General features: G+C 43.1%; 1 protein-coding gene across 1 annotated transcript in view; it reads left to right on the top strand.

Annotated features, from left to right (window-relative positions):
- MACROD2 (MACRO domain containing 2) overlaps positions 1–15,182 on the top strand; it is a 680,006-nt gene that overhangs the window by 494,889 nt on the left and 169,935 nt on the right. The window contains exon 8 of the mRNA XM_026036601.1: positions 4,257–4,330. Coding sequence (XP_025892386.1) covers positions 4,257–4,330 — 74 coding nt within the window. The remainder of the gene's footprint in view (positions 1–4,256; positions 4,331–15,182) is intronic.

Below are 15,182 nucleotides of genomic sequence, written 5' to 3'. Positions count from 1 at the left end.
TCAAGTTGAGATTATCCAGAGAAACTAGCAACTTGTTTATCAAATCACCACATGACCACAGGAAGTTCCATCTCCAGGTGAGGAGGAACTTCTTCACTGTGAGGGTGACAGAGCCCTGGAGCAGGCTGCCCAGGGAGATTTTGGAGTCTCCTTCTCTGGAGATCTTCCAAACCCGCCTGGATGCCGCCCTGTGCTCTGGGTGTCCCTGCTGGAGCGGGAAGGTTGGACTAGATGATCTCTAGAGGTCCCTTCCAACCTTGAACATTCTGTGATTCTGTGACTACCACGTTATAAAGAGGAAATAAAAATGGCAATAGCACAGCCTAAACTTGTTGGTAGGATGCTCACATCTCTGCTTCCAGAAAGGGCGGGTTTGTCGTGCTAATGGCAATCAACCCAGCATCAGTGAATCCGTGGTGACTACTAAAATACGTCTTTGACAGGATGATTATATGGGATGGGTTGCAAGATTAGACTCCTGCTTGTTTCGCAAGTGAAGGACAAGTGAGTGCACAGAGCAAGGCCGCCTCGGGCGTGCTGGGCTTTGCATCTCATTCCTCACCTTTTGCATACTGATACAGCGGGAAGTGTTAGGGCTCCTGTGTCCTCAGGAGCTGGACTTCACCCCCTGGCCCTAGTGAAGCTCAGTTATTCACACACTTGATGCAATTCAGAAAGCATCCTTATCCTGGTAGTAATAATTGGGTTTCATAGCATATATGTGCCTTTAATGCTTTTTTTTTTCTTTCGTTTTAAGCAGCAAAGTCTTCTGTTATCCAAACCATCTGCTGCTGCTGATTCCCACATAGCAAGTACTTGATGCATGGTGGAAGTACCCTCTGGTAGTGACTTCAGAGGGGCCTTCTCTGCATTCCCACGCCATGTCAAAATACGACTGTTGAGCTACTATTAGAGGAGCTTTCTTTATACATTATTAACTATCATTGACAAATATATAAACTCAATAAATGGGAGTTACTCCTTTTTGACAGTAATGTTTGTTCAACAGGGAGAGTCGGGTTTGATTTGAGAGCRTAGAACCAGGCAAAGAGCTTGCATATCTTAATGTATGCATAAACATGCCAGAGTAGCTGTTTTTCTGAGAAAGTATGAGAAACTCATAACCGGTCTTTGTGTGGCTGYGTACTTGCTTTATTTTTATTCTATTTCATTTTTATTTTTTTCATGATTTGCTTTGAAATGAAGCCATCAAAACTGCCAAATAAGTATATTACATTTGTGATGAGCCATTTAGAAAATACAGAGAAAGGAATAGTCTGAAATGAAGAAAAACTCATCCAGGATTTAGGCTGTATTAACAACAAGTGATGCAGATCTTTTTTGCTGGAATGAGTTGATTTACAGAAAACGTTAAGCATCTCAGTTAAACTGACAAATTATAACATTTACCCCTGCAGCTACTGAAGTGATTTTGGGGATTGACATTTGCCTGTTAGTATTATATAGAGGTAGATATAATCTGCTGCCAYCATCTTCAGCTCTGTCGTATTAGAGGTTGATTATTTAGTACCTCTCTTTTGCTAATGGCCTTTTCATGGGGAGGCGGCCTTACCTGATGGGAAGCTGGACATTTTTAATAAGGTGCTACATTGATTGGTCAGAATGGAAGAGAATAATAAAATTACCACCATCTCTGTGCAATTTGTGAGTCCCTTAAATAGATTTATATTAATTTTCTTTCATAAAGTCTTGTTATGCTTTTATTTATTGAGCAACTTACGGTATACATTTTCTAATACTGCACAGACAAATTAGGCATACAGTAATAGACGTTCACGATAGTGTGAAAGTTTCTCTATGAAGTCTCCAAAGCATAAATGGCTAAACAGTTACTCTAGAGATTGCAAGATCTCACGGTCCTTTCTTGGGAGCTTGSCATTTCCAGGTGGGCTGTGCAGGGACATAGTCCTTCCCCTTTGAGAGCGTTAACAACTATATACACGAAGAGGAGGAGAGGAAATATCTTGGTTTGGTGTTAGAACCTGGGGTCACCGCTCTCCAGAGCTATATAAAGAGTGTCCTGCCTAGGGTGACACCAGAAGCATTCAGCTTGGAGGTAACTGGGCAAAGATACAAGAGCTTCCATAGCTGTTTCAAAGCAACTTACCAGGATTTTGGGAAATCAAGTGCTTCTGGAGACCCAGCAGCGCTACCAGCTCGCTGCCCTCAGTGGATCCCCAAGTGCTCCCCACAACCGCTTCCCCGGAGAGGAGGTGGAGAAAAACACCCAAAAACACATTTTCAAGCATCCCACCTCGCTGTATCTCCCGTTACCCAACCCAGTCCTGTCACAGAGCACGTGGTTCTGCCCGCGGCCCGACCGGGGACCCGCTGCACAGAAACCCCCGGCTCATTGCAACGTGGCAATTAGTGCAAAGCAGCAATTATGTTTTCATTTTATTTTTATTTCTTTGCTTCTGTGGATTATATTTTCCAAAATCATACGCCAAATTCAATTTTTATATATATATATGTTTTTAATTTTGGTCGCCACATCATTTCTTTGGCAGCGTGGTTATTCAGCGTGTGCAGCTGAGCCCCAGGTTTGCAGCAAAGCTGCTGTTTGGAGATGGGTTAATATAGCAGTAGCTTTCCAAATAATGTACGGTTTATTCGGAGATTTATGATTCTGTAAAATTGCCTGTGTTTTATCACAGCTTTGGGCGAATACCCCGCTGCAGGGAGGGAAAAACAAGCCTGGAAAGTGAATCTTGCTGGAGGGGGAATTTGTCTTCTGCTAATAAGCCGCTCTGCGCATAAACAGCGGCCTATCGTGTATCTGTAATACCCATTTCTCCCTCTGCATGGTGTTCCCTGCGCGTCCAGGCCGCCCTACCAAGMTCTGGATAGGGGAATTACCACGTTYGGAAGCCCTGCTTTGTTAGATAGGATGTAATTAATTTGAGCAGATGGTCTGCTCAGAGGTCTGTTACATTATATGAGCAAAACGAGGCTTTTAGGCGGCCTGGCTTTGGGTTCTGTTAGCGTTCATTAGCTTGTGGCGTAAGACATATGCTCGGATAATATCAGCATCGTTATTAAATGTCGTAGGAACGCGTGTGCCCTGCAGCAGGGGAAGTATCCACAGTAACAGCCGTGGAAGCTTTGCTGATTTTTCCATCTTGGACCTGCAAAAAAAGGGGAAAAAAGAGGAGATTTGGGAGTTTCTTGCTTGTTTTGGGGGTATTTTCAATAGTTCAGCTTTGCAGAAGTTGCGCAAAGGACGAGGGTCAGAGGGTGTTGGTATGGAGGAAAACGCACTGGATTGCAGAAAATGGGCACATGGCCGGATTTGTGCAGGGTCTGCATTTCAGCTGGTGGTGGGAGGGTGTGGAATAACGTAAGGAAGTAAAATAAAAAAGACTGTGTCTGCAGGTGCAGGATGGACCGGGGCACTCGCTTGTGCCACTGTCGGCAGCTCCACCTCTTCCAAAGCTCCACCATTAATCTGGCCTAGCGAGGGCTGTTCCTGCAGCTTATGGGGCTTTAGTTTTAAGCCCTCACAGAAGTGATTTGCTACCCTCCAGTTAGGAATTTAAGGGAAAATTAAATTAAGGCTGCCTAAGTAATGAAAGCATCTTTAGATTTGATAGATAGAGATCATCAAAGCAGAAAGCCGGTATCCCTGGAAAGATTTTTGATATTGTTTAGTGCTGGGGGGAGTTACCATCTCTAGTATATCATGGGATATCAGGCCTTACCTTTGTACTCTTCTGCTTCACAAATTCTTTAATCTCTGAAGTTCTTCATTATGTTTGAGGTCATGAATTAACAGATTTCTAAATCAAATAGAAATATTATTTCTATCCTTACGAGGCCTGCAGCACTGGGTTCATAGTTTTGCATAGTTTTGCTGACAGATGGATTAAAGAAAGGTCTTATGCCTTAGGAGACATTGAATTTTTCTTGTATGCTATAAAATGTAAGCCTAGTATTTGTTACTGTGTAACGCGTATTATAGTGTTGCCTGCCTGGTATGGCATGTGTGAAACTATGTGTTTGTTGTTCCTGCTTCTCTTGAGCTGTAGGCCTTTCCTAACCAGAGTTAGAAAAGTAATTTCCATTGAAAAAAAGAAAAAAAAAAGCACGTAAAACTTTATGCAAATCGGAAAAGTAAAGAAATGGCCAATTCTAATCCTAAACTGGAGCTAGAAGAAGAAAGGACCATTCTCTTATCTGTATATAAAATGTATGCCTTACGTTTATCTCTCCTTTCCAATTTCTTCTGTTTTTAGGTTTTCCAAATGAGCCTGCAGCTGTCATTGCCCTTAACACTATTAAGGAATGGTTGAGGAAGAATCATAATGAGGTATGGAATAAAATATATATACCCTTTTCCCAAACTGTTTAAGATTACGGTCTTTGACTCCAAAACTGTGAAAAGAGTAAACACAGACTTGATCTTTGAAAYGCTGATTTATTCTAAAACAGATGAAATCAGGTCAGGACAATATAGCTGGGGGGAGATTGCTATATTTAAAAGCTGTATGGGAGTTAAAGGGAACTACCTTTGTTTGAAGCCCTACCATGCGTTTCCTGTGCATTGTAGTCTTTCCTGGCGAGTAAGAGACTATTCTCTTTCTGAAACTGCTTCTGAGCATCAGAGTTTTCATGTAATAATGAGGACGTTCCTGGAAAGGAAACGTATATACTAGCTGTCAGTGGAAACAGCCGCCAAGGTCAGTGGTTTTCCAGAGGTCACTTTGCAGTGAAGAGCTGTGTGATGATAGCGTATTTTTTGTCTTCATTAACTTTTGGTTTGTCTACAGTTTAGTGTGCTTTTCCTCTGGAACACTTACTAAATATCTGATATGACTGTGAATCTCTAACAAGACGGGTCTTCTTCCAGTGACAGTGTGACAGTGATTATTTTTACRTGACAAAATGCTTTCAGCAGATGATCTCCATACCCTGGTTTCCGCTTTCTGTCTYCCTCTTTTTTTAGTTCTTAGCAGGCTGATAGGATGTGCTCATAGCATTGAGTTGGAGAAAAGCAGCCAAGAAGTGACAGAGCAAATAAAATAATCATGATGTCTTAAACTGAAGATATGCCTGTTTTCTTATAATGACAGCCAGGACACAGCTAGAGTTGTTGAGTAGTTTTGTCTGAAAAAAGTCAACAAAGCATCCGCTKGAGAAGCACTGGATCCAGAAGCATAGTTACTAGTATTTATTCTCTTACAGTGTGTTTTGGGTTGTTTTTTTGTTGTTGTTTTTCTYTTTTTCCAAACAGAATCTGATATGCATAGGTATGAATTTAGCAAGGCTGTTGGCTTGGCTTGGTTTGGTTTGGTTTGGTTCTGGTTTGATTTGAACTGAATTGAAAGGAAACACTACTCTGAGATTGAATGGTGAGTTTTTGGTGGTAAATTTTGATTTTTGATGAGTTTTTGGTAAATGGCAAATTTTTGAACTTGAATTCCAAAAAAATATGGTAAGGGGCACACCTGTTTGGATACTGAATATTCATGGTACTGAACTCTTTACAGCTTCCTGTGAATTAGAGCATAAGAGTTTTGGATGGAAAGTCTTCATTAACACTATAGGTGCCTAAGTGTGATCTTAACAACCTAGGTTTAGGTTTATATTTTTGAAAGTCAAGTCTGTTGCATGTAATTTTTGTGCCGAGGTATGAAGCTAGAGGCTCTGYAGTTGCACTGCTTTGACACAGCCTAATTTCACTTTGTTGTGTGTTTACCCTACAATGTTAATAATGAGCTAGAATCTTTTTTTTTGCTCCAGAAGCTGTTCATTCTCAAAAGCTGAATATACTGTATATATGTACCCCTTAATTGCTTTTCTCTTAATAATATTAAAAGAAACCTGACTTTATTGGTAGAGTAGACTGTGTAAGAAAAACAGAAGTTTTCTGGATGAAGACTATTTTGTTGAAGGTGTTTTGCTCTAAGGTTGGGCCATTGCTCAACCAGCAGCTATAGAAAGGCTTTYAGGACATACGTTGAGTCTTGCCTTTTTCTCCTTTTTTCTGCTTGAGGTCTGATTTTGTGTGGGGCCTCTCCTGTGCCCTGCTGGTCCCCCTGCCTCCTTGCTTTGGCTTTCACTTAGTTACTTCAGCATTTTCTTGGTTTCCTCCTTAGACTTTAGATAAACTCCTCCTCTTGTTCTCAGAAGGCTCCAAGTCCACCTTGGAAGGAGAAATGGTTCCCRGAGCGTAGCAGATAGTGGTTAAATTCACAGCCTTTATCATACATCTTCTTGAAATTTGTCTGAGTTATAAGCAATCTGGAACAGGAATATATCTCAATCTGTGCTTGCCAAATGTCATTGTATTTATGCTCTGCACTAAGTTGAATTATTGCTACTGAGTGTGCTCCGTTCCTCCTTTCCCACTTCCCTCCTTGGCTGCCTAGCTCCAATGAGTGAGCTTCYGCACTCACTTTCTACAAATTCCACTCTCATCTGAACATTTTTTAAGGAAGTAGGTGTAGTTTGTGAAACATTTTTGTCTGAAAATACTTTGCAACCGCAAAACAACAGTTAAAAATTGCTATTCTGAGCTTATATCATAATTGTGTGTGTGTGTGTGTGTGTGTGTGTGTGTGTGTGTCTGCGCGCATTTTGCACTGGTATTACTGGTGCTCCTTAAATGGGGCTTCCCAAAAACTCACTAATTTGAAGATTGATGCAGTTTAAGGCATGCGATGCACGCTTAAATGTTATAGGTCAGTGCATCTAGCAATTAAGAAATAATCCTCAAGAGCTTTGGTCACTTTTTGAAAAAAAAGAGGAGCAGTTGGTTTTACTCAAGATAAGCTTTGAGCATAAAGTTATGGCATCACTGGGTGTCACTGTCTAGAAATAACCTTATATTATCCAGAAGCATAATTAGTAGCCTTGATTTTGTTCAAGAAAGAAAAAAAAAACTTTTTCAGACAATGCTTTATGTTTTTAAGGCTTTTTCATAATTTGCCGATGAGCGTAGAATATGGCATACTAGTATATTTTACCTGTCACAGGTACATGAAATGAAAATATTGACCAATGCTATTGAAGGTATCTTAGGTTAGCAAAGAGGTCATCAAGAAGAATACACTGCTTGGGATGTTGTTCTTTAATGGGGGCAACCAGGTGAGCATCAGTTAGCTGGCCTAAATGGTGGCTCCACACCAAGTGTGCATGATCCRTTTGCATTCTCTTGGATTTGGTTTGGGGTGTTACGAACTGATGCTACACATCGCCCGAAGCTTTCCCCCAATGTAGCTCATCACACTACTGCYGAAATGAAAGGGACTTTCTGTATCCATAAAAGCACTTCCCTCCCCAAGCCTGCTCTTTAAGGGAGGCACGGTGCCTTTTTTTGACCCATGTTTGCAGTATCCACGTGCTGCACCTTTGCTCTCAAAAGTGTTTGACAGCCGTTTGTCCACTCGACATTATCCGGTGCCAGTTTTCCTAAATAAATCCCTTTAACTCCCTGAGCTCAGACAGTGAAATTCCAAGTGCGCCCAGAAAGATTCAGTGCAGGAAAAGACCACTCGCTAGGAATTGCGCCTGCCTGACAATATGCTCAGTAAAAACAGATGATAGGTAAGTAAGATGGGTATCTGACAAATTTTGTAAGTCTTTTGTTGTGCTCCACGGCAGCGGTGTCTTATCTCTCTCCCGGCGTCCCAGGAAACTGTGACCAATCTGTGAAAGATAAGGCATTATATTATATGGAAAGATAAGGTATTGTTTTCTCCTCTCTACCTTCATCTACCTTTGATGCTATAATGAAGATTTTATCCAAGCCAGTATTAATTCAAAATATAAATAAATCAGTGTTCCCATTCCTTAGTCAACACRGGGGCCGGAAAATACAGCCTACATGACCCCGTTCTTGCAAGCGGTGTTAGAGCCTTATGAARTTCTCTGTTATAGTGTTTACAAGTGAAGTGATTTGCATTTAATAAAAGGTTTTCCTACCCCAGCCCATTGTTGTGCTTGACCCCTTAGGTGTTTGCATAAAAACTTATTAGCAAGCTCAACTTCCAGCCTCTCAGATGAATGTCTCATTACCATGCAAATGGAGTTAGCTCCTTTCAGAGGTTAATTGGTACAAAGCAACACATAGATCTACTGTAATTTACTGAACGCTAAATACCAGCCAGGCAGGGCACGAGCCATCCTAGCGTAGCCACCTAAAACTTAACTCCACGGAGTTCACCAGGGAAAACAACAGTGTGGTAAGTAATGGGTTGTACTTAGTTGTATGTAACAGGCAGCACAGTGCTCCTCTTGAAATGCAGCTCTTAGTTGAACTAATTTCTGGTCATGTTTTTACACCAAGGTCTGCTGACTTGCAGCCAGAGGGCAAATCTAGTTTGGAAGCTGGTAAATGGTGTTGTATTGTTCCCATAGAAATCCCTTGGAGCGGACTTGGAGAACGGCAGTAGTCAGCAGTACTGGGTTAATTTACTGCAGACCACCTGGGCTATCTCTTTAGCCAACGACATTTTCACATCTCRCAAAGGGCTTCAAAGGCTTAATGGGATTCTTCGGAGCACAAAACAGGTTTGGATCCCATCCTCTAGGAAATCGTACACTGAGAATCATTAAAAAATGCACATTAAGCTCTTTTAACTGCTCAGGATGTTTCTTTCTGGGATAACTCGGCCAGGTGAGAGGTACTGCCAGTTGCTATCCCATCAAAAAAGAAATGTGACACCCCTAGGCACAGGACGCCCTAATTTGGGGACGTTTCTTGGAGGGGGGAAGAGAAGGGGTTGGTTTTGTTCTTCTTGGCAGGTGTCTCTGAACCTACGCAATGCTAAACGTCTTTGTTTGCTTTTCCTTCAGGATCATGCTGTGTGTCTCAAAAGGGCGAAAAATAAAAAACACTCCGTGTGTGCCTTGCCTTATGTCACTGACAGGAAAAGCCTCAGGACCTTTTCTTTCATGAAAAGGCTTTAATTTAACAGCACATTTAGCTCAGAGTCCTATTCTGTCTCTTGCTCCATATCTCACAATGTTTATTACGCGCCCAGCAGAACAACAAGGGCCGGGAGAGGGGGATTGCACTGTACCTTCCATTGAAACAACTGATGCAGATGGAAAGCACAGAGATGGAAAAGAAATCAACACATTCCCTATTCTTTTTCATTAGAACCACTACTGCAGAGACACTTTCTCTTATTTTGCCTGGGTGCGATGGTAGCTCCGTGGGTTTTAGCAAGTGTTGGTACCATTCGTATTTTTGTTGGCGAGATCTTGCACGTTTCCAGCAGAACRGGATGATCAAAACAGGGCTTAGGTAGCAAGTGGACCTAAAGAGGTCTTAGCCAGCTGGAATATCCTTTTATTTTTTTACCTTTCTTTCCCCCCTCCCTTGGGTGGCTGCAGCAACCTAATTTTGGCTCCTCTGTCTTTGGAGACAATTAAACAAAGTGGCATCCTGAGATGAGGTCTTGTCTTTATCTCCACCGAGCGATGCAGATGGAGATGGCGAGCCTTGAAAAATGTTGTCTGATGCAGTTTGCTTTAATGTAACATCAGATACATTCCCCCAGGCGTAGCAACTGCATCTCTGCATTTATTCCAAAAAAAAAAGAGTTGAGCAGCGAGCTGGCTGACAGTATTCAATTAATGAAAGCAAATATTTTTCTAAAAAAAAATGAACAAATGCAAACAACTTCCCCAAAGATAGTCCTACTTTTATTTTTGCCTGACTAGTTTTTCATGCTTACAGTTTTACAGTTGCCAACAAAACTATGTCTAATTTTGAACAAGAACGTATTTATGCCTAAGGTAAGATCTTCCGTGGCAAGTTTGGGCCTGCGGCGACATGTATTTATTTGAAAGTGTATTTATTACTCCGAAATAAAACTCTCAAAATACGGGTTTCTCTCRAAGCTCCTGACAGAGCTCCAAGGGCAGCGAGGATGCCGGGGAAAAGGCGGGCAGCTATTTCGGTAGCTCCTCTCTGCTGCTTTCATTTGATTAACATAATCTTCCCCCACCCCCTCCAAAACACCCTTCTCTCGGGTAGGTTAAAAAATGATCTCCTTTCTATTTCTACATCCTAATTAGGTGGTAATCATATGCTGCTCTGATTGAAATGAAAATCAGCCATCGTGGCACTGTCATCTCGCTGAAGTCGAGGGGGGAAAAAATGCTTTTCAGCTCGTAGGGAATGGAAATGGAGCAGGGAGCTCCGGGGCCGTCCCCAGCGCCCAGGCGCAGCCCTCATCCCGGCGGACAGGCCGTTTTCCACAGGGATAAGGAGGCTGCCAGGCCGTGAAGKGCCAGGCACAGGTGCAAGGCTGAGGAAAGTGGTTGCCACTCTCTTTATTAAGCTTAAAAAGCCTTTTTTTTTGGTTGTTATTTTTGATCGGGCTGTTAGGAGGGGATGGCAGGACAATGTTCCCCTTGGAGGGACCTGGTGAGCACTGTTCCTCTCTCAGGTGCCCCATCTCTGTGCCGGTCACTTGTGACCCCAGGAGAGGACACAGCTTCCATGGCCCTTTCCCTCCTCCCCAAAACCTGTTGATAGCCAAGGAAATCCACATGGCCTGCGCATAGGAACACAGGGAAGACACTCAATGCATGTCTGCAAGGACACTAAGTACACTTAGTGTCCTACATAAACCCTTCTAACCCACTAAATGTCTTTGATGACCATCTGAGTATCACCAGAAGAAATGTGGACATATGTTTTGATGGATAGATTTATGTCAAAGTCAGATCTTTTCCCTCAGTGTAAAGAGCTAATTTTTAAGGAGCTAGGACTCTAGCCAGGGACCTTCAGTGCTAACAGCCGGTGAAGGAAATATGTTTGAGAGGCACAGGCTCTAGTGAAAGTTTGCCCTATCTGGATCTTAACAATCACAGAATCATAGTTTGGATAATTCAGGTCAGAAAGGATCTCAGGAAGTCTCTAGACCAATCTCTTTGCTCTTCAGGCTGTTCTAAATACCGACTTACGTAGCCCCATTAGGGCTAATTGCCACCGCTAATGCAAGGCAGGTCTCTGCATGGTCGTGTTGATCGCAGTCAACTGTCTAATGAGACAACCTGGAGCACGGATTCTTTCCATGCAGGAGCTGGGCGGATCTTTGCTTGCAGCGGGGGGGCAGTTCTGGTGCCAGGGCGCTGAGCAGCCCTAGAGGCACATAAATCATCTAGCTAAGGTGTCTCGGGCTGCTGACTGAGATTTGGCTCCGTGTCTGGCGTTTGTCCTCCTCGTTTCTGTGGTTTTGGATGGCCTGGTTTCTGTAGAAATCTGTGCCAAAAGAAGACATTTAAGTATAAATTGGAAAGAAATTGGATAGAAAATGATAAAAGGCTTTCCCCTCTGCTCCCTCTCTGCGTTCTTTATTGCATGCCAAACATGTTGTGAGAAYGTCCCTTTATTTCAGTGCTTTGCTTTTAGTGGAGAATCCCAGTATTTTCAGGTTGCATCTCAAATCCGCTCCAGTGCAGAAGGGCCCAGCATATTCCTCACCGTGCAGGTATGGAGAAATAAGTAAATAAATGAAGAGTAACMGCCCATGGGCTTCCAGTTCAGCTGGGAGGGTCCAGGGTGGTGTGTGAGGGGGACGTAATAACAAAATAACAGTATTATATTGGACAGGTTGCCTACTGCAGCAAACCAGTCAAATCAGGTCACTCTGTAAGGGACTCAACYGGCACAAGGTAGCTAATTAGTGATGATGACTCAAGGGGTTCCACACTACAATCCTTGGTCATTGCTATGGATTTAAACAATTGGTTTAAATCCAAAGCTGAGCACAGGTGAAGAATGCCTATTGCCTACTTATGAAGCCATCAGGATAAATTTTTTGACTTGGGAGCYTTGGGCTTCTTTCACTTGGGAGTAATGCAAAAGGGAAAATAAATTGCTCTTAAGATCAGCTCTGAATTTCTGCATTTCAGGAAGCAGTAGTGTTCCAAAACTGTGCTCCCTGGCAAGAGTTTTGGAACAAGGGCTGCAAAAAGCTCCTGCTGAGACTCAGATCTTCCTCCTCCTCCTCTCATCTCTCACAAGACAGCGGAAGTTCACTTGAATTTTTACAAGAGAACCCAGCAGCGCTTGTAGGCTGTTCATAGGCRTCTAAATCCAAACTGGCTTCATTTACCTAAGTCTTTTTTACATTAATAAAGGAACTCCTCTGCTTTAAGACTACTAAATAACTGGAAAATATGTCCAAAATAATCAGAGGTTAAGAAGGCAAATATTGCTTGAGGATTACAGCAGAATTAAGTAGKTTTAAAAGCAGCTTCATTTTCCAGTGGACGTAAAAGCCACCACAGCAGAGCATAAATGTGACCTGCAGTTGTCCCTAGTCACAGCTGGGGATGCCCGTGTTGTTCTGCTGCTCCCTCCTCCTTTATCCTGGTTCAGGAATGCGTTAAAGTAATCCTGAAACTCGGCCTCGTTCCTCAGTTCTCCCAGGTATGGGATGCTCTTCTGAACCACAGGTCCTGCTTATAAGTTTTGTCTTGGTTTTTAAACTCAAAATGCCACGTGCTAATATGGTGCCATGCACTTGAATACCGTAGCCTGAAATAAAATCCTCAGGACCAGGCAGCTACGTGTTTATCCCTGGTCAATTATAGACACTAGATGCGAGGGGGCGGGTATATCTCTCTGTTTTCTCACCCCTACAATAAAGTCATGCCTTTTGGGAGCCCATTTTCAAAGGCCCCCAKCTGATGAGGTGTGGGAAAGTGGTTTTCAGGTTCTGCATTCCTTCCAGGCCTTTGTCATCCAGCTTTCCCATATGCTTATTAGAGCCTGTGTATTTCAGTTTCAGTCTCATTATGTGTATTCAGGTAGGGGGAAGGGTATTACATGTCCCTTCCAGCCTCTTCGGCTGGAAATTCCACCTTGCATTAAAAGTCCCTTCGGGCTTGGTAAGCCAAAAGGTTAAAAAGCCTCCTCTGTCTAATTGCATACTCATAATCTTATCCTTTAGCTCAGATGCTAATGTATAAATGCTATTTTATTCCTAAAGTGCAGCATATTTGATTAACTTCATTAATTCTTTTTAATTTCCCCTTGTTTTGCAAGAGTACATGTCAAATACCTCTTTTGTGCGTGGAGAAAATCTTGGAACTTCATTGCTGCTTAGTGTTTCAAAGTGCATTTACAAAACCTTGCCCTAAGATGAAAGGAACTTATCACACAACACTTTGAATCCCCTGAATTTCATCTGATAACTTGATACCTATCAGATATAACCTCCTCCCTGTGGGCATTTGCACAAACATCCATTGCACGCTAATATATGATGTGTATGATGATAACCTCGTGACGGGGAAACCTTTCAGAAGGCACAGCAGAAATTAGGTGTTTTAGCCTGACTGACTTTCATTGCGACTTGCTTGCCTAACTGCTCTGCTCCATTCCCTGTTTTAATTGCTCCCTATAGASACAATATTAAGTTCATTAATATTTACCAAGTAAATATATTTCCCTTCAGACAGCTCTGGCGTAACTGCCCTTGATTTTTGTGGGATTATACGAGCATTGACACAGGTTTATGTAGCATAAGTGCAAAGTCTAATGAATATGCATACCTACATTAGTGGAATACCCTAGGTGTTTTTATTCCAGGGTGATTTTTATGGTGCAGATCCCATSAGAATAAAATCTCATTGTAACTACAGCTTGCTTAAGCCTGGATGCTGTTCCTCAGGATAGGATCTGTGTCTTCATGGAAATTGGGAACCCACCTGGCATGCATAAGGTACTGAGGCCCCTAATAGCAAGATGGAGATGTGGAAATAAGAAATTGCAGTACGGCACATGATCAAAGATACTTTTTAATTCAAAGCATTGTGCCTAAAACCGGAGGGTGAGCTTCGGCAGACTGAAGCTGGTCCTCAAAGCTCTCCCGAATTTCAGCAAAGAGAGAATTTTTGCAGCGCGGTTGCTAATGAGGAAGGGCAGGCGACAGTGCCTTTAATGATGGCAGAGTTAGACCGTGTTTGTTACAGGAGGTGGATGAAAAGGCTGATTCCCCCAATATTGAACAACAGTACAAACCCTTACAGGAATAATGATTGTATATTTACTGGAGCTTGTGTTGGGAGCGGATTTTGGATTCTGAATGGCTCTCTTTGAGGTGTATATGAGGGTCAATCCTGTCACATATAATTTACAGGCATGGTGTGACCAAAATAAACCCTGCTTGTGTGATTCCCCAAACCGGTGGAAGCCGAGAGGGGAGACTATTAGAGAGCAAAGAGCTCTTTATGGACAGATAATGACAAGTACGTGCAGTGCTGGATTGCTCAGGGAGCCAGGTTTTCCAAGGAAGCAGCAGGGAAGCTGCCTTTATTGGCGATTTCTGGTCTCCTTCTAGGTTTTGCACRTGGGAAAGACAGACCCTGCGAGCCAGGGCCTGTCACATAGCCCTGAGCGACGTTCTCAGAAGCCTCTTGATCTGGTTTCGGCTGCGCCGCCGCTCTGCTCCCCCCTGGCTCTGGCAGCCGTTGGTTTTAGTTAGGGATTCCATGTTCCATATTTAATGTTAGGGATTTCTTGTCCAGACGYTCCTCATTGGCCCTGTGGGAGGTTGGGCAGGTTGGATCAGTYCTTTGCTACACACATTGGCTGTTGGCAGCCTCTTCCAGACCCCTATAATGGCCCCAAAGATGCAACTTCCCGATGCAAAAGAAAGTTGCACTTGGCTACAGCTACTAATATGCAACTGGGAAAGCTTTATTTTTTTTTCTTCTTTCCAAGTGTTTTTTCCTAATTACTTTTAGAATGTGAATTTACTGAATGGTTCGAGAATTCCTTTGGGAACRGAGAGGGCAGCGTGTTTGCTCCAAGAGCTTTGATGGTTCTTCCCACGGGGACACTGAGCAGCAGAGGCGGTTGTTATTTATCACAAAATCAGACATGAAACGCTAGCAAGCCGCTTGCTACCGCTGAACTGTAATGCAGCAACCCTGTTTTGACGATGTGATATTGTTTATCAAGCCCTGCGCTGCTGCTCAGACTTAGATTTGGTTAGCAGGAAGATTTGAACTTAATTAGCTTAATTACAGTGCGTCTTTGGACGCAGTCCACAGGCTCCGGTTAAGGCGTTGGAGAGAGAACTGTGCTTGCCCCGCCGGGTCCTGGGAGCACCGAGCAGGGTGTGAGGARGAAGGGCCGGGGGATGCGCGGAGGTGCCGGCGGAAGCAGCGGCGAGCGAAGGAGCGGAGYG

The sequence above is a fragment of the Nothoprocta perdicaria genome, unplaced genomic scaffold (genome assembly GCF_003342845.1).
Source record: "Nothoprocta perdicaria isolate Ctin4 unplaced genomic scaffold, notPer1 scaffold_181, whole genome shotgun sequence".
Classification (NCBI taxonomy): domain Eukaryota; kingdom Metazoa; phylum Chordata; class Aves; order Tinamiformes; family Tinamidae; genus Nothoprocta; species Nothoprocta perdicaria.
The sequence above is the reverse complement of the archived record's forward strand: the minus strand, read 5'-3'. Positions and strand labels throughout refer to the sequence as shown.